Here is a 27,312-nt window from a genome sequence, read left to right on the forward strand (position 1 = left end):
ATGAAACCTTCTGTATGAGAGAAAATGCAAGGGAAAACACTAGAGAAAATAAGGAAAGACTCACCTTCACAGTTGTATAATCGGACGACGGCTAGCAGCAAGAAAGACTCCTATCCAGGGATAACATAAACAAAAGTCCAACAGCAAGTAACAAATGCAGAACACAAATGATTTTCATACCTTATTGAGAAAGGTAATGATACAGATACATTAAATGCAATGATTTCACAATTTCAATTTGGATGCAGCAAGTTGGTAGATTAGACCCTCGCACGCATGCATTGAATGCATGGAAGCGTGCTTTAAGAAACTGCCAGTTCCCGAAACGTTCACTTACTTCGAAAAAGCCAAAGAATGACATCACTTTAAGATATGGTTCTGCCTCTCCGTATTTAGCAATGAATGCACTTCCCAAAACATTAGAAACCGTAGGACCCACCAACATTGAACCCAGATGAACATCTTGAACCTACTTCTTGAGTGTTCAAGTAGTTCAAGATGTACGCCACGTCAAACTGTTGACCACTTGCTGTGTCGAACACGTTGAACATATTTGAACCCTTTAAACTCAGTTCAATAAGTTCAACACAAATGTTATATCACCGAACAGGAAAAACTTTTTGGAAGAGCCACTGCAAAATACTTAGAGAAAATGTTAGTACGAAAAACTTTTTCTGAACACCTTGGAACCTATTGAACCTAAATGAACCTGTTGAACCCAATTTAGAATGGTTCGACGTGTTCTAGGAGTTCAATCAATTGTCTGAATTTGACTTTAAATGACTAGAAAAAGGATTTGAGGACACATTAAAGACTTGAACCAAGGTAATATGGCATGAACTAGGACTCCAACATAAAAAGGAAAAGATGACCCACTCTTGCCATGAGGAATAAATGACGCGGTAACAGTATGCAAACATCGACAAAGGACTACATAATCAATGACATGTCCTTATCCATTTGATAAAAGCATACCAATGCCTCCTTTTCCTTCTCATTTCATGACACCAAAGTTTGATAAGTAGAGGAAAGGGAGATCCCAAGGCACACATTAGAGAGTTTTTCATGGCTTGCATAGAGGTAGCAAGACAAGAATCCTATTTGATGAGATCATTTTCACAAAGTTTAGGTGGACAAGCCATGGAATGGTTTTCACAACTTCCTCTTGGGATCAAGTCATGGGGTGAATTAGCAGAGGCCTTTATAAAACACTTCTCATACACTATTGAAACAGACAATATCGGTGACTACCTTATGCAATTACAAAGCAAAAAAATGGGGAATCATTTGCGTCATTTTTACAATGATGGAGAAGTTTGGTTAGTTGTTGCTCTTGTCAAATTCTACAAAAACAAATGGTTGAAATGTTTACTCAAAATGTCAATAAGGATATTGGCTATGAAATAAGGAAAGCATGTTTGTTTGTCTTTAAGGAGCTCATTGAAAAAGGTCTAGTAGTTGAGAAAGTCCTCATTGAATAAGGTATCATAAAGTTATTTAAAGACAACAAAGATGATTCTAATGGAAAATACAAACCCTGATTTTGGAACAAAAGCAAAAATTTCGTTAATGACGGGGTAGTCGATGCTAATGTGGTTAAACCAAAGTTGACTTTCCCCAGTGCTAGTTCATCCAATAATCAAGTGCACACTCAAAGGACATCAAATCCATCAAGAAAGTATACTCCATTGGGAGAACCAATTGAAACCATGTTGAAGAAGTTGGTTGCAAATAAGCTTATAGCATTGCCAAATAATCAATCATTTAAACCTAAGGTGAATCCATCATGGTGGAATGACAACAAATTTTGCGAGTATCACAAGAACAAAGGACACAAGACTAGTAATTGTCACAAATTGAAGAATCTCATCGAATTTGTTATTAACAATGTCACAATAGAAGTTGATGGTCACACTTCCAATGAAGAGCATGCAATGTTTAAGGAACCATTCCCAAAAAATGATTAGGGAAAATCCCCTAAGATAGATAAAAATGCCAATTATACTACCTCATCCTATGAATACACCATCAACCATATTTCATAAATGGACAACCATGTGTCTACTATAATTATAAAGGAGAAAACCCCAAAAAGTTCTACTCAAAGGGGTAAAGTTATTTTACAAGGCATTGGACCATCATCTTCATCATCTAATGACACAACCACTAAATGCAATTTCACAACTTGATGGGGTACAGTTACCTTACAAGGTGTTTCATCTAAGACAACAACTTCAACATCTACCAAAAATGAGTATGACCTTGTAGACCAATTAGGGAAGACACCCGCCCTTATGTCCATCCTTGATCTTTTGTGCATTTCTCCCTCACATAAGGCTATTTTGGATAAAATCTTGAGAGAGACATTCATTCCTATCGATCTAAACATGGACCAGTTTCAGGCCATGGTGGGATACCTTTCCACCATGCATTGCCTAACATTCATAGAAGTTGATGACGCATCTCCATACAAGCCACATAGTGCATCATTTCTTATTAAAGACTTTCTCCACCAAAATACATAAAATGATTCTTGATAGATGGAGGACAAGGTCTCAACATTTGTACATTAAAAGGTCTCAACATTTGTACATTAAAAACTATCTTACAATTAGGGCTCTCTGAAAATGTTGTGGATTCTAGAAAGAAGATCACTATAAAGGCATATGATGAAGAAGAGTGCTCCTCAAAAGGAATAGTTACTCTACTTGTAAACATTGGACCAATAACGAAGGATGTGGTTTGCCAAGTCTTTGATCTTGATCTCACATATAACCACCAATGCATTAAGCTCCCACACAATGGAGTTGAAGTGACAATCAAAGGTGATCCAAACCTAGACATATATTGCAACAATATTCAACCAAGACTTAACACAATAGTCCCAATCAATCAAGAGGCTACTCCATTGTTAGCATATGTTGATCCAAAATCATTAAAAGCTTCTACTTCAAAGAAAGCAGAGCTTGAAGGAAAATTCAAGGTTAAAGACATGGGATGTGGTGAGTATATCTTTCAGGTTGATCAACTCCCACTATCTCCTAAGACATTTGGTCAACAAGATCAAGGCACTATGGATAACAATGTCATAGAGGAAGATATCAAGTATGAGAATGGTGAAGACAAGCCCAAGTTACAAATTATGGGCTATCAAGGAACAAATATTGGTGTACATGAGCAAGGAATGCTAAAGCTCTTATAGCCTACAAATAATTTGCAATGCCAAGGAATTGGGTATGAAACACCTAGTGTTGTGGTTACTAAGTCTAAATGCAAATCTCCTATAGTGGTGCAAGCAGATCTTGATATCAATAGTCCTAAGAGTAGTTCCAATGAAGAATCTATTAATTATATCGCCAACCCTTTTGAGAACTTGTATATCCTTACCATTTCATCCGCTCATTCCATTTCCACTCCTCTCCTAGACTTCGATCAACAAGAGTCACATAAACCCTTACTAATTGGGGATACAAAATCAAGCTTTGAAAAGAAAAATCTAAAAGAAAAAATAAAGAGAATTCCAAATCAAAATCAAAATCTATTGGACTACAAAAATCAAATTCAAGGATAAAAATCCTATGAAGAAAAAAAACAAGAGTTGATCTCCCCTAATACCAAATTAATTGAAGGCATAAATTTCAGAAGTTATAAGTCAAAATGCATACTTGTTGATCCTAAGTCTCCGTCAAATCATCCTAATTTTAGTTTTTCCCATACTTATAAGACTTCACCTCACAAGCTTTCATTCCATACATATGTCTCCCTTGGTGGTATGTCACATTGATGGACCTTTAATGAAACTTCCTTGAGGGGCTTTGTTGTTAGGGATGCCCAAACTTCTTTAGGTGACATGGATATGGGCCAACGTAGTTCACACATTAGTAATTCTACCTTAGTGTGTTTATTAAGGAAGACAATAAATGGAGCAACATCATTCAGTCAAGAAATAGATCTCCTATGCGATCTTATCAATGATGAAGACTGCAGGGTCTCCTGTTTGCAAGATTTAGAATTGTTAGATGAGCGTACACAAATTGCATTCAATCATCTCAAAGCATATTAGCAATGTATAAGTTGTATCTACAAACACAAAGTGAATCCTTGCACATTTGAGATGGGTGACTTGGTCTTAAGAGAAAATCCTTAAAATCAATAGGACAGAGAGAAAGGGGCAAGTTTGAACCAAATTGGCTTGGGCCTTATGTCATCATAGTAGTTTATGGTTCAGGTAGAGGAAGAACCATTGGATGATCATATCAATAGCATGCACATTCGCAGGTTTTGTACATAGCTTTTCAAAGTATCCTAATAAAAAATACAAAAAAATACAAAATACAAAAAAAATAAAAAATCATCACTATGGTGAAAACTTGGCAAATAGGCGCCTTGTGACACAAAAATTTGAAAAAATCGAAAAAGTAAAGAGAAATAAATTCATCCAACGGTGAAAACCACTTTGGTGTCTCCCTGGGCAAGTACCATGGTGAAAACCGGGTTACTAACGCCATGTGTAGAGACTTTTGCTCCTCCTTCCTTCGAGATTCAATTTCACCCTTTCACTATGCCCACACTCGCATCCTATCATTCCATAATAAACTTGTCCATTACCATCATGGTTTGTTATTAATCTACCTAAGATTGGTTCACCATTCCATAATAAACCTTTGCCACTCTTTCCATTCACCCATAATAAATCAAGTCCTATATAAAACTAGGGGTAGATCCTAAACCTAGTGATGGAAGTGGAACCTTGATATCACATGTTTTGAGGAGCATCATCTTTTCATTCCTTCCTTCTTTTCACACACAATATGCAATAAAATATCACTTGCATCGCTGGTCCGCAATAAACTTTTCACACTTCTTCGAAATAAAGTATCGATTTCAAGGAGTAAGTCAAATTCAAATGAGACACAAGCAACAATGAGCTTTCAACAAATCAATCTTTTGGTAGACTTCGACTATAATAGAACTTCTTAGTATTTTCTATCCTTTATCAAGATGACAACATTGTGACCAGATCAAACATGTTAACATATGTGGCAAGATATAGTTATGACTTGAAGACTTCAGTTTATGTTGGTGTCAAGTCTTTGATTTTCTTTTTTGGTGACATGTCTTTGAGCTTTTCCACGATGTCTCTGACTAGAGATTTTATCTCCAAGATGTCTTTGACTAGAAAGACGAGGATGGGATAAGTTCACCTGTTTGTTGTTTGTGGATTGTCTCTTAATAATATTATGGCTTGTCCAAGGATATGAGGACGTTGTGGGTCTAGTGTAAACTGGGGCATTCCTTGTTTGCGATTGTTTGATCTCTATGCAAATGATACAATGACTATCTAAGTAGAACCTATATCTAGATGATCACAATACATTTGCCATGATAAGCTCAATGATGATAATAGCACAGGAAACTCATTCACCTCCATATATTCTACCTTCCATCTGTCATTTTTGCTTTGTGTTCCATCGTCAGTCTCTAAGTCTCTACAGTCCAGTATCATATGACTGAGTATAATGACAGACCAAAAACATCTACATTTCATGTAGTGTCTATCTGCAACATCACATGTTGGTATGCACCATACATATCATTTACATAGAAATCATATTTGCATCCATATTGCATATCAATAAATTAATTGCACATAATCATATCATAACATCACATCTTGCACACACCACTTGTTAGCACATCATATAAGCATAATGGACACATATGCATCCATTATATATCATTATAGTATAGAATAATTGAACCATCATAAATAGGAACATTACATCATCATCATACATAGCATAAGCAAATAGAAAAGAAAATGCATCTTATATCACATCATAGGAACATCATAAATAAAATGCATCATCACAATAGACATCATAAACATATAGAATCGTATAACATAAGCATATAATTGTCGCCAAAATAGATCATCTCGCATATATATCAAAAACTAATGTGTCATGATACACTGATGCCCAAAAATCATATGACTATAAAATCACCCGAAGGTGTCCACATCATCGAACAAAATCAGCTAATACAAAAATGGATTCAAGAAGATATGATGAACTCCCTCCCTTAGAGCCAGTGGGCCTCAACAAAATTTGAGCTACTGAAGGTCCAACCCCTGGCCCTGTCCCTCTCATCCATGGCCTCCTGTAGCTGCCACCTTAGTTTGGCCACCTCTCCCTCCAATCCCTCAATAATCCCACCCCTCATCCTCTCCCCCTCACTATCCTCCTAGCCCCTCCCCTCCTTTGTCTCCTTCGGTCAATAGATGGAATGTGAAGTCTTCAAGCGCCATCGCTTGCCTAATGCAGTTAGCAAGTCCATGTTCACCAGGATCTCAAGCAAGAACATGATGTGTAGTAATCCATTGGCCTCTATCGATCTATGCTCATCCTCGCTCAACTCTGGCCACAACCTCTGTGTCATAGTGTATCTCTCCTAAGACTCTAATGGAGCCAAGTACTCCTGCAATCATACCAAGCAAAATGCATTAACTCTATCAGTCCTAGTAGTACTTACGTTTATTACATGGTGTTGTTATCCTATCTTATCCAGTAGTGTTTATGTTTATCACATGGTGTTGCTTGTCTATCCTATGTTTATGGTGCTTATATGTTTATCACATGGCATTGCATAGTTAGGTTTATCCTAGTAGTACTTATGTCTATCACATGGTGCTACTTATTAGGCTTTATCTTAATAGTGTTTATGTGCATCACATGGCTCTATTGATTTTAGTGTATGTTTATCACATTGCACTTAATCCTATCCTTACCCAGGGCACATGTCTAAGTTTATTATTTCAACAATTTATCCAACTGGTTGCACATATTTATCACTTTGTCCCTAATTCTTGCCTTAACCTTATCTTCGTTGGGGCACCTGTCTGAGCTTATCATCTCGACAATTTATCCAATCTACAACATATGTTTATCACATTACTGCTTATTTTTGCCCTATTTTTTGTTTGCCTGACATATGCACATTATGAGAACTTCTTATGCGTGCAAAGATTTCATATATACACTTTTGCTTGACATATATATGTTTTGACACACATACGGGCCATTGTTTAATACAAATGCAATTTCGTTGATCCCTTTTGAGTCTAGTTTTCATTTGTTTGGCCCTATTGCCTTATCCTTATCCCTTCTAGCCTTTCTTTCGAGAGATTGTTAGTGATTTTTCGAACAATTTTCACCCAATCTCTTGAAGGGGCATACCACTCATATTGGAGCAAATGTTGTATTAGTTAATCTTATCTTCTTTGAACCAATGTGACAAATTGCATTGTCTCAAAGAGGGGCAAAATATAGACACATAAAATTGTCCTAGCTTAATTATTTTATCCTAAGCCTTCTATGAATTAAATAAATATTTATCTAATCAATTAATTCATTTATCTCCTTCCAGCCTTTCCCCATTTAAATATTTATTTTTACTTATTTAAATTATCACTTCTTTAAATTAAATAAATATTTTGGTCCCACCTCTTCTATTAATCAAATTGATTTTTATTTATTTAAATAATTCATTAGCTTTTTCCTTCCATTATGCTTGTCATTTATCTCTTGATTTTATTTAACCACCCCTCTAATATTTTAGTATTTCTTCTACCTAGCCTTTAATCCTAGGAACCATTTATTATTTCGCCTCTTAATCATATCCCTCCATTTAAGGCAACTTTTATATAACAGGATCCTTTCATCCTTATCAACCCTAATGACGTCATATGCAATCAAACATCTACACAATCCATTCTTTGTTGAGCTCTTATACACAATACAAAATTTGAGAGCAACTATATCAAACAAGATCAATGGAGATAGGAAACAATGGAAATCAAACCCTACTAAGCATGTGAATGGTATAATCTTTTTATTTTGTTGATGTTTTACATGTTTTAGGTTCTTTATTGGTGTATGGTGGATTTTTCCTTGTAGAACTAGGATTTTTATGTGGTTGGATCTTTATTGGTATTGCAATGGTTTATCATTCCATTTTCACCACATACAGTACTATCAAGTTTCCAAGTCCTTTGTTACTCGGATGGTAGAGTTGGTGGTTGTTGTTTATGACAATGACTTGTTTGTCACAACTAGTTCGAAGAATCCTTGGCAGTTCTTTGATATATGGTTTCAAGTATTGCAACTTGGAAGACATGTTCATTTGGTCTATGTAGTGTTCCAATTCAATTTTTAGGTGTTGCTTTAATCAAAATAGAAACATATGTTGTTATGAGTTTAGTGCTCTCAATTATATTAGTTTGCGATTGATTGAGGTGGTATCTTATTTGAATCATACTCTTTGGTCTGGATATACATTGGAGGCTGAGTTTGGATGTTGATATGGGTCTAATCATGGCGTGTGTAGATCCGCATTGAGTATTTCACATTGGAGGACCGGGTAATGTGTTTTATTGGTTATCTACATGCTTCAATTAATGTTGACTTTAGAGAATGTATAAGCGTGTGCAGTTCATTGAAGTCAACTTGGAAGAATGTGTTGTGATGTGTTTGGGTCCCCTATATCTCCTGGAGTGGACCACATTTGATATTATTTGTTCAGGTGGCCAAATTTATGTAATATTGTTTATGTTGTTTATGGTTGACTCTCAACTAGGGTTTTAATGAATTGTCTTGTATATATAGATGTGTGGTTGAATGAGTTGAGGAATGAATGATGTGAATGATATAGAAGCAAATTTGGTGTGAATGATAGTTTGTGAAGAGCTTTGATGATGATCTCTTCTATATGACAATGTTTGTTGTCAGATGTGTTTGCCATGATATTGGTCACTTGACACAAAGGTTCAAGGACAATTTCATGATCAAGAGATCTTGTTCATTTCAATTCACTAATTTTCTGCACCTACTAGAAGGTGGTGTATACCTTTTGGTAGTTTGTGCAATCATTTGTATGTTACCTTGAGACAATGGATCTTAATACTGCAAGTTCTTTGTATCTTGCCTTAAGGTTGTACACATTAGCATTGCAAGTCCTATAAGGTGTTGTGAGCTCCTTGGCCTCGAGCCTAAAACATTGTAATCAACTTTTCATATTGTGAGTGTGACTCTCACTGTGGTTTTTCCCTAATTATGTTTTTTTACGTGAATGTTGTTTTCATGTGTTTGGTGTGCCTTGTGCTTTCATATTTCAATAGGACTACTTTCAGGGTAGAAGACTCCAACACTACAAATCCTTAAGATACAAAACTTCAGTCTACATCTCTCAAGTTTCTTACTAACAAAAGTCACATATAAAGTCATTGACAATTATTCCTAGAAAAGATGAACAGCAAAAAGGAAAAAATGATTTCATAGCCAACTTCAAGGAAGAAAATGTGGATATTGTTGATTCTTCATGAAATATCGATCTCAAAATGAAAACATAACCAATTGAAACCTCAACAAGAGTATGGCAATCAACTTGAATATTCCAAGAAAAGACATAATAGTAAAAAAGGCATCCTCAGAGATAAGTTTGACATTAATGTGTATAGTAGTTCATTCCTAAAAACCAAGTTCTATCAACAAAACCTTTGAGTTGTAAGAATGGGATTGAAGCAATATAAGTAGAATATTATGCACCTACACATGATCATACTTGGGAGCTTGTTGATCTATTGGTAGAGAAGAAACCCATCATATGCAAATAGACATTTCAAAAATACAAAGTAGATGAGACCATTAACAAACACAAAGCTCATTTGGTCGCACAAGGTTATGATGAAAAGAAGGAATTGACTAAAATGAGAGCTCTACACCAACAAAAATGGAAACTATCAAACCTAATGCTCTCACCTATGACGCAATTTGAATGGTGCGCCCATTAAATGGTTGTCAAAATAGGTCTTCTAAAGCGAGATATCTATGAGGAAGTGCACATGAAACAATTCAAAAGATTCGAAGTTGAAGGCAAAAACAAAATCTAACAATAAAAGCTTTTGAATTTAATTGTATTAGCTTTTGGTGAAAAAAAAAACTAACAAATGAATCCAATTTTTTCAATTGTTATCTTCGTGAATTGAGAAAAACTCCTAACATAAAGTGTGTCCATTGATAAAATCACTATAAAGGTGTCAATTGACTATAAAGGATAAATCAAGCACCTCATCTGCAATACATCAAAATCAATGAGCACCTCGTGTGGTACATCACAATCAATGACCACCCTCACATGCATGGCTTTCAATTAGGCCTTTTAAATTACTACTTGAACATCAAAGCAGCAAATGGAGAGATTGTCATCTTGATCAGCTAAGCTGATGACCTTGTGATCACAAGAAATAGCGAAACGTTGACTTACATATCTTTCGACCCAGATTTGCAATTATGTTAAAGATGAGTTCTACGCAAACCAAAGCTTGCGATTATGTTAAACATCACTATTTGTTTTGGATGGCTCTGGAAAACTACATTGTGATCATTTCATGGGCTTAATCGTTCCGAATGTAACCTGCCTCTCCAATTTCTCCTCCATTGTCTATGCTTTTGAGGATTATCCTCTTGTTGCTTCTCATGACCAATTAGTAATACTGAATCATGTCAAAAAAAAAAATTACGAGTCCTTTCTTGATTAAGGTTCAATGACTTTTTTCTTAAAACCCAGATCTTCTATTAGAATTCAATTGTTATTCTGCAGAATACAAATCATGCTTCAAAAGTGGGAGTTAAGGTAAGAACAAATACCGACAATACGCCAGATCAATCAAGATGCAAATCCTGGATTCATATGATCCACCACTGCTATCTCTATTTATTTGAAACATCAACATCCCTTAATTTACAGATCTTACACAAAAACTTACCCAGAACAACACTTGTAGAAAACATATCATATATTAGGTCCAATACCCATCTGCCAGTATCCTTGAGAACAAAAAAATGACATAGCTATTTAAAATGAACCAAACATTGTAGAGAGTCAGAGATTGCACTGTTACAAATTCCAAAAACCATCGTCTCTTGCAGCAGGGATGACCTTCCATTGCTTATAATACATTATTAGAAGCAGCCGCCCACATTCTAGAATTTGTTACAAATAGATAATGCTATGGCCAACCTTTGTACCGACCTGTGCTGTTTTGATACCTTCGTTGTCAACCTTGCTTGTGCAGTTGTGTGCCTGTGTATCATACAATAAATTTCAGTCAATGCTGAAGCTTTAAAGGTTAAGGGTTTTATTAACATTCTTGGAAAACAATTTGGGTTTTCTAAACAAAGCAAATTTTACTCTTGTTCTCTAAATACGAGCTACCAGTGGCTCTACTGATTGTCTCACTCATGAGGTGAACTTTAGGCTTACAAAGATACTATCAGTATTGCAATTTGCATTCATACTTATTGACTAGCCAATATTAGATTGTTAGGAAACTATTTAAAAGCTTCCCTAAGAGGTTTTCCTCTCTTAAAAGAGTATTATGACTTTCAATTCCAATACCTAAAATTGCAATCCTGCCTCAAGTCACAAAAATCCATTTTCTCAGCCTTGAGATTTCAGAGATCTGTATGGTGAATGTTGCATGCACAAGAGTTTAATGAATATTTTTTTACTGGGAAAGCTGATTGAATTGAAATAGACTATGAATGCAGTAGAAATGGGAAAGCAACTCACATTCCCAATAACCAAACACCATATGCCTGTAAAGCATCTAAGGTTTCCTTCCTAAGTCCAAGAACAGGATTCGTAGCAAGCCTAGATGTCTGTAAGGTGTCCAAGGCTTCCTAGTCCAAGAATGGGATTCCCAGCAAGCCCTCGTAGCTAGCAGCCAATTTCTGGAAATGCACTTCCAATGCAATGTAGTACAGAAGAGTTTGAGATGACTAATAAGGACTACAGAACAATAAGGTAAGAGATAGTGACAGATAATGACGGAAGCTATTGGGCAGAACAAAAGTTTGGCAAACCAACAAGTCTAAAATTAACTCTTGATTTGTTGAAAACAGAGAAATCAACAAAAGTATAATATTTCCAGGTTTTACATTAAAAGGAAAACATATTACACAAAAGTCCAACCATCAGAAACTCATCATCTAGACATACAAATTGGAGGCAACCATGCTAATGGAAACACAAAGAGTGTAAGAAGATACATAAAACTAATCACTGTATGATTTGTCACATCAATAATCCAACTTTCATTTATCATAATATAGTTAATCATGACAAGCGAAAATATCTGTTTCAAGTCTTAAAACAGTTTTCCAGATAAAGAAATTTTCACTTTTCAAGGAAATTTGATTGCAGGAAGCTAAAACTGATCTAAAGGCCAAAACAGGGCGTCGGGGAGGTGGGGTAGGAAAAAGGAAAGAGGCCTACTTAGCATTGGCTTGCTAGTTTTTATGGTTTGATTCAACAGGGTTTGAGCAGATGTTAACTTGCTAATGTGATGCAAGATCATTGAGAAACCAAGCATCTCACAATCTCCTTATTTTGCAGAGACAAAGTGAGGGGATGGACCGTTGCTTAGTTGAGTGTAATGATTTTGTTCCATTGATAGCAATGTTTTCTTCTTAGGGAAGACACCTAAAGCAATTTTAGTTTTATGGTACTTGGATACATAGATTTTGGGGATTTCTTTGAGTATAATAAGGCTTCGCTGCATTTTTTTAAGACAAGGAACTCTCTCTGTATTAGCATGTAGCAGGAGAAAGAAAATGGAATATTGGAGATTGATTATTTTGTACTTCTGGATATATCCTGAAATAAAACTTTGGACTTGCTCATTATTCTATCGTTTCCTCTGATTCAGTAGGCTTTCAATTTTTTGATGCACGCAGATTTCCTTTCTCTGGTTTCAGCTATCCATTAATTCATGAAACTGTCTTCTTCAATAACTGAGGTTAGTTTCCTGTTTTGTTGGAAATAGATAGCGGCAGGTTAAGGGAAGTTCCACGTTTGCCGGTTATTCCTTCAAATATGAGTGATCTTGTGTGAAGAACAGTGCAAGGACAGAGTCATCTGCCTCCAATATTTGACTAATGAAGTGTTGTGTAACTATGATTGTTTGTAATTGGGAAACTAGTATAAATGAAAGCAGAACCATTCTTACCTCAGGTCTGGGAAACAATAGCTGCAAGTCTAGTAACAACATCCCGAATTGCAGGCCTCTGTTGGACTTCATAAGATGTGCACTCGCATGCAATTTCGAAGAACAAAACCAATTCCCCCTCAGAATGTTGGTGAGCAATGAATGTATTTTTGAGAGAAGGGTCCAACAAATCCATGTACTTTTCTTCTTTCACCAGTCCATGCACCCAATTCCGTAGAGTTCTCTTGTTGGTGTCCATAATATGGAGATTAGGTCTCCTCCCCGTGGCAATCTCCATCATCACCATCCCAAAGCTGTAAACATCGGCCTGTGCGGTAGCAATATTCCCGCCTGCATATTCAGGGGGCATATAACCCAGTGTTCCTGCAGCTTGTGTTGAAATATGGCTCTTTTGAGGATTCATATGCCTAGCTAGCCCAAAATCAGTAATCCGGGCCTCAAAATCTTTGTCCAGCAAAATGTTACTTCCCTTGATATCCCTATGAATAACATGGGGATTACAATCATTGTGCAAGAACGAAAGCCCGGCAGCTACCCCTCTGATAATTTTAATCCTCTTCCTCCAATCCAAAACCTTCCCAGCATCTTCCCTTTCGTGTAGCCATTCATCCAGGCTTCCATTCTCCATAAACTTATAAATCAACAACCTCTCTTGCCCCGATATGCAGTACCCCAAAATCTCAACCAGATTCGGGTGCCGGATTCTTCCAAGAGTGTCCATTTCAGCCTGGAATTCTCGAACCCCCTGGCATGCATCCATGCTCAGCTTCTTCACAGCCACCACAATCCCATTTGGCAAAAACGCCTTGTAAACCAATCCAAAGCCTCCATCCCCAATAACCCTGTTTTTATCAAAATCATTCGTTGCAGTGGCCAAATCAGTCATATTCATTGGTAAAAGTTTAGGATCAAAAGTGACGCTTTCTTCTTTGGTGTGTGTCACAACCACCCTTTGCTCTGCCCTGATCAGCTCGCTCTTCCTCTTCTTCCAGTGCTCATACAATTTCTTGGGCCAGATGAGGAGTAGTAGTAAAAGCCCCACAGCCAAGAATCCTCCAACCCCCGCAGCACCCGTAAGAAGCACAGTTCTGCTCTTACTTTTTTTCTTTCCATCGTCATCATCGTTAGGGGGGTGGCCAATTTGTGGGCTTTGCAGCAAATAACGATTTCTGTGTACGCCCAACACCAAATCTGTCGTGCCCGGAAGAAATGGCCCTGGTCCTGTTCCTGGTTCTGCACCCACAACATATTTTGCAGCGCTGAATACAATTACAGAGAAGAACAAGACCATCTTTGCAATGGCCGCCATGGCTACTTGGTGAGGAGGACTGGTGATAAGTTAATAAAGATCATAGTTTGGGGGTTCAAAGTTTGACCAAGAAGCGTGGAGGTCGAATAGGGGAGCGTGGACCGGCTCTGGCTTCAACTTGTGTTTCCACTACGTTTCCTCCACAAAGCGCTGTCGAAAGTTTTCACTCCATCTATTTCCTTACAGCCTGGTCCCATGCAGGTCTAATTTTATTTTATGCATCTCTAGGAAATGTCCAGGAAATGTTTCGTTTTTGTTATAGTTTAGAAATAGAGATTAGAGGTGCATTTATTTCAACAAAATTGTTTGGGATATAATCTTTATTTTATTCTTTTATCTAAGTTTTAAGTGGGAGGTTTTTAAAATTAATAAGACTTCATGTTTAGTGAGATCTTTGTGAATCATGATTAAACAATTTATAACATAAATTTAAAATTGAAATTATTAGAAAAATAGTTTGAAATAAATTTAGATTTAAATAAATAGTATTTGTTGTTCAATAAAATTTTCACATTAAGTATAATTTTCAGGTTTTCTTTTTATTCTTGTAATTCATGAAAACTTGGAAAACTTTACATACATGTGATATGTTGGATTGTGACAACAATATCTTATCTTTAAAAAATTAACTTTATCTTAAGAGATAATCTACAATTTCTTTAAGAGAAAATCTAGCTTTTTCTAAGTTTGATGATGGTTGTGATATGTGTGGAAATGGGGTCCTAGCCTATGGATGCAAACTAAGATCTCAATTGTCCACACATGACTATTGGGAACATAAATAGTTTCAACTATAGTCCTAATAGGAAAGTTGAAAACTTGGGATCTATGTTCCTTTTGGGGGTTGTAATGGAGTTGAGATGAATATATGTTTGATCTTAGGTTTAATGATAGAGAAATGATGGTTTTAGAAATAAAAATAGAATACAAAGAGTTAACATAGTAGGCCAAATTTGGAAATAAAGCACAAAAAAGAACCTAGATCTATAAATTGAGGAAAGTGTTGGACTAGTGTGTTGGACACCCTAGTTTGAGTGTGGTTGGCCTAACAAAAAGGAGAAAAAATGCAATTAGGAGACCATGTAGGTACATCTCTTGGAAAGACAACTAAAAATAGTTAGATATGTGTGCTAGGTGCCCTAGTCCAAGTGCTTTTGCCTATTCAAAAGTCATTGCAACATATAGCAATTTGCTCTACATCCTATAACACTTTCATTATCAAATCTAAACCTCAAGTATGCAACCCTTGGTGTGAAGTCTCACATAAGGCTTGATGTTGCTAGGAGATGTTAATGCATGCTTTCATCATGTAGAAAAGATTGATCGTGGTGGTTTTACCAAAGATGTATTCTTGAATGCATTACTCCTTGATTACATATGTGTGCTCAAGATGAATTGAATTGTGTAGATTATAGTTTGAAATGAGATCTAGGGAGTTGTATTTATATGCAACTTACAACTTTTTGAATTTAATTTTTGGGGAGGGAAAATTCTTGCTACATGCAAAACCGACATTCATATTTCAAAATTCGGGGCAAATCTACTTTGACAAGGGTATTGGGAACCATGGTTCTAGCAGTTTGGGCCATGAAAAAGGTTGTGAATAGGGGAATGCACCAATTTTATGGAACCAATCTTGAAATTAAGCCCAATCATGCATAAATTAGGTACACATTAGGCATGACCACCAAAGTGGGTCCGAACTAAACATTTAGGGCCGACTTTAGTGGGAGTATGAACTTATACTCATATTCTTAATAAAGTACAAAGAAGCTAAAGGTTCTTTCATCAAGACGTCAAAGAGACAAGACAACACCAAGCTTGGTAAGGCGACAACCCCCCAAGACTTAGGGTCTTATCAAACTACAATACCAAGATAAAAGGCAAGTACAAAGTGGGCAATATGATCAACATTGGTAACACATATGGAGCATGCAAAAAATAAAGGTATGACATCTAGGACTGGTAAGATGTGCAAAAACTTATTAAGAGATATATCAAAAAAATAAGGCATGACATCTAAGACTAGTAAGTGCATACACCTAAAAATGGTCTGAAGATAATTAATTAAATAAGCAATTATTTAATTAATCTCACTCCCCAATTTAATTGAATTCATTAGCAATTTGATTAAATTCTCCCTTTCATCTACTTATTAATAAATCTAAGGATTTATTTAATAGGTTCATTTCAATGATCTCCTTTGATTAATTAATTCAAATTAATTAATCCTCCCCCATTAAATTCATTCCTTCTAATCCTCTAATTAATTAAAACAAATCAATTTATGAGTTGTTGAAAATTAATTAGTCTTTTCCTATTATTTGAATTTTTAAATTCAAATTACCCACATGCCTTCTAACTTCTAACCACCTAACCTAACCATCCCTCCAACCTAAACCATTCCACCTAACCTTGGGTTTTCCTAACCCTATCCTATCTTGCACATCCTAACCTCCTTATCCTAACCTCCTATGGTGTGGATATTCTTCCCTTGAGACACATGGCACTTAGGCCACATGTCTCCTCTCTTGGACACTTGCCCTTTTTTGAGCAAGGCTCCTTGACACTTGTCACCACAGAGATGACAAGTGTCCCTTCCTCCAACCTCCTCCAATTTCACCCTTGATATCTTCAAAATCAATATTGACCGTTGATTCTTGCCACCTCACCCCTGGCCTTGGAAATCCTATAAATATCCCCCATTTTGGACCACAAAGGATCCCATCTCATTATCAATTTAGGAATTGTTACTATAGGCATATCATTTGAGCATCATTGTTATAGGCAATTGCATCTTAGATTTAGCTTAATTTGATCATTCTCTAGCATAATTGTTGAATCATGTAGATTAATCAATCTCTTTTCTAGCTTAATTGCATCATCATCATAGCTTAATCATGCATATCATTAGCTTAATTAGTCTCTTGGATCAGTCTATCTTAATCAATCTCATCTTTGCATATCATTATCATTTCAAATCCTCCATCTAGGTGTAGTCAAGTCACTGGGATTGCTTATCTCGATCTGAGAGCAAATCCATACTCGCATCTCTTAGGAGGCGATAGGTCACTTTGTGATGGTTTTATCTTCTTTTTGCTTATAATTTTCTAACCATGCTTGTAATGATCTATTGAGTGTTTGTGTTGCAGCTGCAGGTATCACACTTCACTGGCACGACATTTTGGCACCCACCGTGGGGCCGAAAATCTCATTTTTGGCCTCTTAGCATCATCAATTTTCTAATCTAGCAAGTTTCTGGCTGAGTTTGATTCAGAATTTCGTATGAGTTACCTTTCTGCCTCGTACGAGTTCCTTTGTCCTTGTACGAGCAGGGAGAATTGTCGTACGAAATTTTGTTTCTGTGTTTTCAAAACAGATTGCATTTTAGGGTTTTCATGCTTCAATTTGATCATTACTAATGCTAACCCTGGTCTGTTTGTGAGTTTTTCAGCAGCATAATTGGTTTTTGTAGGATTGTCAAATATTACACTTGTCAAAGCTTCATTTCAACAAAACACCTCATGACTACTAACGTATCTATTTTGCAGGTTGCCTAGGAGGACTCAACCAAGCTTTATGTCTTCTTTAAATTTTCTAGGCACACTTGTTTTTGCTAATAGAAATGAACAAACATGTATTATGTGTTTTGATGATAGGCGAGTATGCTCTCACCTTTCTTAGGTGATCAAAAAGCTAGACTCATCTTTTTCTTTCAATAGTGCATATCTTTAGCGGGCCTGCCCTCCCGAGGAGCTAATAACTCTAAGCCATTAAGGTCGGTGAGAGGGGAACGACCCAAGTGGGAACGGCTAATGCCAATTACTCCAACCCACTATAAAATAAATGTGATTTGATGAAAATCAAGTCAATGGTAGTGTTAGGGAATAGCTCTCCTCCATACCTTTGGGTATATCAAACCTTGGTTTTCAATGCTGGGAGACCTCTTAATTGAGTTTATATCCTAACGCGCCGAACGGGTCCCTTACTAATTCCAATTAAGAGTAGAAGCTACCCGATTCACCTCCGAAAGGGTGATAATATTTGTGCAAGAGAGATAGTAACTCTCCTAAGACACTTGCCATATCGTGCCCCCATTAGCGTTTGGAGTCAGATAATATGGCGTTGAGAATCCATTGCGTGAGACTCAGCGACCGTATTCTGATTAGCTATTGGGTGTGTACCTAAGTTTGAAAGCAAAGGTTTTCTCTCTCAGCCAACTTTCTTAGGTAGCATACTGTGCTTGAGGTCACTTATCATATCATGTGTTTGTTGTGTCTTCGTCCCTAAAACAGAAAATCGAACATCTAAAAAACTAGAAAACAGAAGCAAAACATCAAACTTCATTAATCAAAATTCTGTCCAAACAAAGTTTGTCTCCATTCTATCCTCTATCGTATGAGCTTGTTAGTTTTTTGTATGAGGTATCTAGTTTATCGTCTGGTCCAGTGAGAAATGTCATACAAGCTGATTTAGCAAAAAAATTTATGTCATCTTTCATCATCCGGTCCAGTGATAATTGTCGTACGAGTCATCTTAGCAGAGAATTTTGTGTCATCCTTTGTCGTCTGGTTCTATGAGAAAGCTCGTACGAGTCTATGTCTTGTGTCGTACAAAATTGTTGGTTTGTCGTATGAGCCTGTCTGAATTGTCATTTGGGGTTGTATACTCCATCGTACGAATTTATGTCTCTGTCTATCTGGAACTGTCTTCTTGCATGTCTTTTTCAGATTTTTCATATTTGCTTAGTCATTTTACAGTGAGCATAAACACCTATTATCTATCATTTATGTGCTTAGATTGTCTCCTTGGTTGCTTGGTCAAGTTATCTTTTCTCAAATCAGACTCTAGAAATAGACACCTGAAAATTTTCAAGTATTCACCTTCAACAATTGCAAGATCTAAACATCTCAAAGTGCAATATCACCCTCTTTGATAAATTGATCACTCAAAACATAGTTTCTCATCAGGATCTATCATCCTCTATCACGAAATTACAACGCTCGATCAAGATAACCTTGTCCTACATCATAGGATATATCATTCCTATTGGACTTGGTTTTTATCAAAATCATCATCATTGCACTCCAAAACCAAAGATCAAAAAACTTGCAAACTTTTAAACACTTGAATCATCTTCTCGTGTCATATTACTTTATCACATTTACATTGACAGTTGATCACTTATCAAAAAAACTTTTGGACAATCGAATCCTAGCACAATATCTAACACACGTGTATGCCCGTTTTAACCAGGGCTCAGAGACAAAAGATTGTAGAGACGAAAATTGAAACATTGGAAATAACGGAAGATCATAGAACCATGGAACACGAAGATGAAATACAAGTTGAAGAGGAAATAACAGAACAACATGTTAGAGACATCAAAAAAGATCCTCAATTGGATAAATTTATGTAGAAAATATTGGAGGGAGAAAAAGAAAAATATTTCCTAATGTTAGCAAAATCTGGTGCTACACTCCCTCAAGATTTTGATGTGAATTAATTGACACAAAAGAGAAGTGACCACCCCTAATAATGAACAATATGAGGATATTTTTGGTTTTATAATCAACTGTTGGCAACATAGATTTATAACAAACAATGAAAGATTGTTGGCATTTCAATAAGGATACTGAGAAGGTCGTTGATGATTATGGATATAACTGATTAAAGATGTTTACTGTCTCGATATTATTATTTTGTCATTGATGTCAAGAAATTGATTTTCTAATTCAGTATGATGTTGCCATAGCTTGAGAAGTATGATATGAAGATTATAAAGATGCTGGTAAAAGACACATGAAAGAATATGATGAATAAGGGGAAGAATAAGGTATTCAGTGGGCAACTAGTACCGAGTCAGACAATGATGAGATCATGATGTTTAGATTATTTTAACATCATACATATGTTGTAAAATGTAAAGGTTAATACTATACTATGTTATCAAGCAAAGAACCTAGTCGGTAAACCCTAAGGAACCTAGTCGGTAAACCCTAAGGTTATTGCTATCGGTTAATGAAGGCGGAATGTCTACCGAGTGAAGTTTAGTATTCACCGAGTTGTTACCGAGTTGTAACCGAGCTATAACAGAATGCATTAAATGTTTACATGAGGTATTTAATGAAGGAAGCTGATGAGCTAGAACTGATCAATGATTGGTAAGCTGTGAATGAAGTCTGTTAACGAATCTAAGGCAATGAAAAGTCGGCATGAAGATCTATAGCTCAGATTGAACCGCAATACCCTGGCACAAGTTCCAAGACTAATATGCAAGTTCCAAGGTGGGGTAAAACATTTTCAGATCGGAAGATGCATTGAACCTGGACAAGATTGAAGATCTGATGGCTATGATTGATCATGGGAAATGTGATCAAGGAGATTAAGTGGTTACCTAATTGTTTATAAATAGGAAACTGTTGATAAACAATGTATGCGAGCAAGTGTATGCACAAGGATGCTACATAGTGATTACCGAGCACAGAAGCTTGAAGACCTGTTAGAATAACAGAGTATAGAAGCCCAACAGATAGACAAGATTAGTTCTATGTCTAGATTGTATTGAACAAATAGGAATCTGCTTTAGCATTTTAGATGTGAAGTTGCAGATAGATTTTATTACTGTTATTTTGTGAAAGTGATAGAAAATCTCTTAACCGAGTGGACTTAACAGTCTTATTTGTAAAACCCTCTAGCAAGGTGACATTCTGATTGAGTGTTTGAAATCCTTTAACAAGGTCACTTCTAACAAAGTGAAGATCCTAACAGATTTGAGGGAAATCCCTTAACCGGGTCACATCTAGCAATGTGTTTGTATTCTTTAACAGGATTTGCTTTTAACCGAGCATACTCTAGAAGAGTATATTTCTTAGTGGGTCCGAAATCCCACAGTGGTTTTTCCCTATTTGGGTTTCCATGTTAAATCTGGCGTTATGAGGTTTATGATGTTTATATGCTTTTGAGTTTGCATGTTTGACAGTTTTGGTTATATTACTGAAATATATATTACCGAGGTTGAATCTGATGTTTTATGGATGATTAAGTTTGTATGATTCACCCCCCCCCCTTTCATCTTGTTGGCTATTGGATCTATACTTATATTAAGTATCAGAACTATTATCAATGATGCGTCAATTCCTAGTAACACTAGAACCAATGAGGAAACTTACATTCCCAAAAGGGATGACATAGAAATTCTAAATAATGCTCAATCCAATGAGGATACAAGAAGGGGAAGAGATGATGTAATAAGAGATCAAGATCCTCCTAGAATTCAAAATCATAGTTATACAAGAACAAATCATGTTGACAATCCTATCACAACTCTCACACAACAAATACAAAAACTGCAAACGCAAATTCAAGATATACAGAGAGGAACTGTTAGAAGATACTCACTTCAAGAAATCTATCCTTATCCATTCGACATAAATCTAAACATGCTACAATTTCCTATTGGATGTGAAACTCCTAGATACAAAAAATATGATGGAAGCACTGATCCCCAAGATCATATACAAGAATTTTGCACAATGAGTATGGAGTTTGCACATGAGGATACCTACTTGATGAGATTATTTCCGAAAAGCTTAACTGGACTAGCTATGGAATGGTTCTGCAAACTTCAACCTGGAATCAGATCATTCTCAAAACTGGTGGATAAGTTTGTTTCACAATACTCTTGCAACATACAACATAAAGTAACAATCCTAGACCTATGTAATGCCAAACAAAAGAGTGGAGAACCTTTTATGACATTTTTACAGAGATGGAGACGGTTAGCTTCACGATATCCTCGTACAATGCCAGAGTATGAAAAAATGGACATATTCATCGACAACCTAAATGATCAAATGAGTTATCATCTAAAAATGCAAGGGCATCAAAGCTTTGGAAAAATGATTGATAATGGAATCAGAATGGAGGAAGCCATGATAAAGAAGGGTGATTTGAAAATATTCAAAGAAGGAGTTCATCCTCCTAACAACACTAACAACAAAAATCACAATGATAAGCCAAAGTTTTGGAATAGAAATCGTAATGTTGTCAATGATGGAATAGTGGATAACAACGGTTTTTCATTTATCCACCCACTTAGCAACAACTCAGCAAAACAACAATCACCAAAAAGCAGCTATCAAAAATTTATTTCAAAGAAAATTTACAAACATTGGTGAACCCCTTGGATCCACATTAAAAACGCTTCTAGCAAACAAATTGATTACTTTGCTAGAAGAAAGGAACTATGAACCTCAAGTAAAACCCCCTTGGTGGAATGATTACCATTATTGTGATGTCCATCAAAACAAGGGACAACACACAGATAATTGTCAGAATTTGAAACATGTCATCCAAGATTTGATTGATAATGGAGTAATAACTGTGGATGGACATACGACAAACGAATCTTATACAACTTTTAAAACTCCACTTCCAAACTATGAGAAGGGTGAATCGTCAACAACAAATAATGGTAAAGGTAAAGCGAAGGTAAACTACGCTTATACATATGATAATGTGGTAAATGTGATTGTAGTTAAAGAAAAACAAAATCAAGAACCTGCTCATGCTATCACAAGAATAAAAGCCAAAGTTGTTTTGCCAGGTTCTACAAAAAACACATCATCTACTACCAAACAATACAGTCTAGCGGATCAATTACAGAAAACACCCACAGAAATATCCATCTTAGAACTTTTAAAGCTTTCACTTGCACACAAAGAAATTCTAGAAAGAGCATTAGTAGATACAATAGTGTCCAAAGATCTTGATATCGATCAATTCCAAACCATGGTGGGATACCTCACAACTCCCCACTGCTTATCATTCACCAAAAAAAATGTCATGTCCTTGTAACATCCCCATAATTCTCCCTTGCATATCGAAGTCATCATTCATAAGACATGAGTTAAATGTGTCCTAATAGATGGATGAGCTGGCTTAAACATTTGTTCTTTGAGTCTAGTCCATGCCCTAGGTTATTCAGAAGATGCAGTTGATCCCCAGAAAAAGATCACCATTAAAGCCTATGATGAAGAAGAGTGTTCCTCTAAAGGAATTGTGATATTACCCATCAGAGTAGGACCTTTGCAGAAAGACAAAGCATGCCAAGTTCTAGACTTGGACTTATCATACAACATACTCTTGGGAAGACCCTGGATACATGACATACAAGTTGTTCCATCCACATACCATTAATGTCTAAAGTTTCCCTACAATGGGCAGAAAATCACGATCTCAACAGATTCAAATCCATTTCAGTATTGTAATAATCTCAAACCAACTCAAGAAGTCATTGTTCCTCATAATAGGGAGGCATCATCTTCGAACACACAATCCAAAGAAAAATCATTTGCCTCAATTTTGTCAAGTATGGAAAAACAAATGCAGCTAAGAGATCAAGGGAATGGAGAATATTCAATATCCCAATTACCACTTTCTCCTAAATCCTTTGAAAAACCATCAAACTCTAAACAACAACCAATTGTGAAACATCTTTCGATACTTGATGGAGCATTCGTTAGTGTCGGGACCTTATCAGAGGAAACATAAGACAAAGATGTGCTACAGTGGCTATACAAAGATGAAGAAGTTCAACAAAAGGTCAACAATGTCAGAATATCTATAGAAAAATATGGAAAAGGATTTAACATTCTTCAAAAAATGGGATACACTGGAATAGGTCCTATAGGAAAAAGAAAAGAAGGTATCTCAGAACCTATTCAACCTCACACTCAGCAAGCTACAGACAAAAAATGCTTAGGGTATGGACAAGTCACTCTACCAAAAGAAAAATATTTTAGCCAACAACAAGAGGAATATGAAAATAGACAAGAACAACTTGCAATTGAAAAGGAAGAAACATCAGTTAAGCAACAAGCACAAACAAACACGAAATGGGAAAAGAAGCAAACTTCAAATCAACAGGAAAAACAAACTAATGGTACCTCTCAGGTAGCAGTAGCTCTCAATCAAAAAAGCATGAACCTAATATTAATCAAGGAGAGCTCATAGAAAGGTTGACAAAACTCAATCTCAGTCCCGAAGAAGCTAAATATGAAAGAAGAAAAGAAAAAGAAATAAATCAAAAACTATATGACCAAATATGTAGATTACAAGCTGCAAGTGAGATAGATTCTAATGAATGTGAATGGGATTCTTATCACTCTAAAGAATCAGCTGAAGAAAATTGCTTTGAAGAAGATGTAGGAGTTGATGTAGTTCACACATATGTAGGGCAAATGTTAGGAACTAGTTCACTTGAATTAGAATCACATTCGACTGACTTGGACTTAATCGAGGATGATCAAGAGCTCCTTGTGCAAGGTCATTCTGATGAGAGTATTGTTCTAGACATAAACATACATATCAAAAAGTTTAATACATCCATCATGACCCTTGATACCCTTGAAACATCTCAACCTGATGACCCCCTACCTTTAATCCACCCCAAACTTATTGATTGGGAAAATGAAGGACATACTACCATTGATACCTTTCTGAATGACCATGCCATATCTATATATCTTAATGTAATCAAACCTGCAACAACTCTCACCAGGAATTTCAACAACACATCTTCTAGTCAAGTGGGTGCCAAATCTCCTAGTCGCAAAAAGGAAAATAAAGAAAACATTATCAGGTCTAATGTTAAAAACCATTTCTTGATAACATTAGATCAGGAAAAAGTAAAAAGAAAGGACGCATCTCCTTGAGGGGCTAGAAGATGGGAGATTTGACACTTTACCTGCGCACTATCAAGAAAGGTCATCCATTTTGATCGAACCAACAGAGGCAGTTAACATTGGCACAACAGAGCAATCAAAGATCCTACATCCAACAACTTCTCTATTAGAACAAGAAATGCAACGATATATCAAATTCTTCAAACGACGACAAATCAATTTGGCCTAGTCATATGAAAATATGCCAGGGTTGGATCCAGAGCTTATTATGCATCAATTAAATGTCAGTCTAGGAGCCAAACCAATTAAACAAAAATTAAGGAAAATGCATCCGCATATCTCTCTCCTAGTCAAAGCAGAACTAAAGAAATCACTGGATGTAGGATTCGTCATACTTGTAGCACATCCTCAATGGGTATCAAACATCATTCCTATTTCCAAACTAGATAAAAGTATCAGAATATGCATAGACTTTAGAGATCTTAATAATGCATGTCCAAAGGATGACTTTCCTTTGCCTAACATTTACATCATTGTAGATTTAACTGTTGGACACTCCATGTTTTCTTTAATGGATGGTTTCTCTGGATACAATCAAATTAAAATAGCACCTGAAGATCAAGAAAAGATAGCTTTCACATGCCCATGGGGTGCATTCTGCTGGAACATCATGCCTTTTGGACTAAAGAATGCAGGTGCATACATTCATGGAAGATTGTGTGGATGACATCTTGACCAAATCATACAATAGAGAAGAACATATAGAAATACTAGAAAATATCTTTGACCGGTTAGAACAGTATAAGCTACGACTAATTCCTAATAAATATGCCTTTGGTGTCACTTTAGGAAAGCTCTTAGGATACATTGTTTCAGCTAAAAGTATCAAAGTAGATCCAACTAAGGTCAAAGCAATCATGGAAATGGCATCTCCCAAGAATATCAGTTAACTAAGATCATTTCAAGGAAGACTAGAATCAATCAGAAGATTTGTTGCTCAACTGGTAGATAAATGTCAACCATTTACTCATCCGTTGCACAAAAATGTTCATTTCAAGTAGGACCATCAATGTGAATATGCATTCAACAAGATCAAGGCATATCTAATGCAACCACCTGTCCTAATGTCACCAATTCCAAGAAAGTCATTATTACTCTATGTATCGACCACTGAAGTATCATTAGGAGTTCTGCTTGCACAATAGGATAATGAAGAAAAAGAACGAGCCATCTACTACATCAACAGAACATTAGTAGGATACGAGATCAACTATTCACCAACAAAAAGAGCATGCTTGATGGTAGTTTTTGCTTCTCAAAAATTAAGACACTATCTACTATCTCACTCCATTAAGTTGATAGCTAAAATTGATCCATTAAAGTATTTGCTCAGTAAGGCAACATTAACAAGATGATTAGCAAAATGGATCATGATCCTGAGTGAATTTGATATTGAGTATATAGATAGAAAAGCTATCAAGGGACAAGTCATTACAGACCAACTAGCTAAGGCACCACTTCAAGATGATCATCCTTTACACATTGAGTTTCCCAATGCTGGTATCCTAACAGTCGCAACAAAAACCTGGTAATTATACTTTGATGGTTCATATACATAGCACAGATCAGGAGCAGGTATTCTATTCATCACACCACAAGGTCATACAATTCCAAAAGCATACAAATTAAGCTTTCCATGCACCAACAATACAACAGAAAATGAAGCTTTGGTTACAGGTATCAAAAGGCTATAGAATGGAACATTACACAACTTTAAGTCTTTGGAGACTCTCAGCTCGTCATTAATCAAATCAATGATGATTATCAAACAAAGGATGAAAAGTTAATGCCTTACAAAAATATGGTTGATGATATCAAGAAATACTTTGTAGAAATAACTTATCAACAGATTCTAAGGAATGACAACAAAGCAGCAGATGCAATGGCAACACTTGCTTCTCTCCTTCAGACACATGAAAATCAACAACATTATGAATTCCTGGTGGAAGAGTTGTTTTACCCTGCTCATAATTGTCCTGATTCCCAAATTATCTGTCACCTTGTTGGGCATGATTTCTCTGGCTACGGCCAAACTTACACATACCTGAAAGAGAATATCCTCCCTCCTAAATTATCGAAAAATCAAAAGAGAAACTTTATTCGCCAATCCTCCCATTATACTCTTGTCGTGGATACCCTTTTTAAACAAGGTCTAGATGGTACTCTTTTAAGATGTCTTGAACAAG

The 27,312-nt window shown here is 36.1% G+C and overlaps 1 protein-coding gene across 2 annotated transcripts; it reads right to left on the reverse strand.

Annotated features, from left to right (window-relative positions):
• Positions 1-5,914: 5,914 nt before the first annotated feature.
• On the reverse strand, positions 5,915-14,605 carry LOC131073396 (phytosulfokine receptor 1). 2 transcript variants are annotated; one of them, XM_058009843.2, is made up of 2 exons: positions 13,070-14,605; positions 5,915-6,480 (listed from the first exon to the last, which is right to left on the reverse strand). In XM_058009843.2, the coding sequence occupies exon 1, from the start codon at positions 14,376-14,378 to the stop codon at positions 13,071-13,073; it is 1,308 nt and encodes a 435-aa protein (XP_057865826.1). In that variant the 5' UTR covers positions 14,379-14,605; the 3' UTR covers positions 5,915-6,480; position 13,070. The 2 variants fall into 2 exon arrangements, with proteins under 2 accessions (XP_057865826.1, XP_057865816.1); XM_058009833.2 differs by lacking the exon at positions 5,915-6,480 and adding an exon at positions 10,745-11,142 and having other exon boundaries at positions 13,070-14,603.
• Positions 14,606-27,312: the final 12,707 nt, after the last annotated feature.

Source organism: Cryptomeria japonica, chromosome 9 (assembly GCF_030272615.1).
Source record: "Cryptomeria japonica chromosome 9, Sugi_1.0, whole genome shotgun sequence".
Taxonomy (NCBI): Eukaryota; Viridiplantae; Streptophyta; class Pinopsida; order Cupressales; family Cupressaceae; genus Cryptomeria; species Cryptomeria japonica.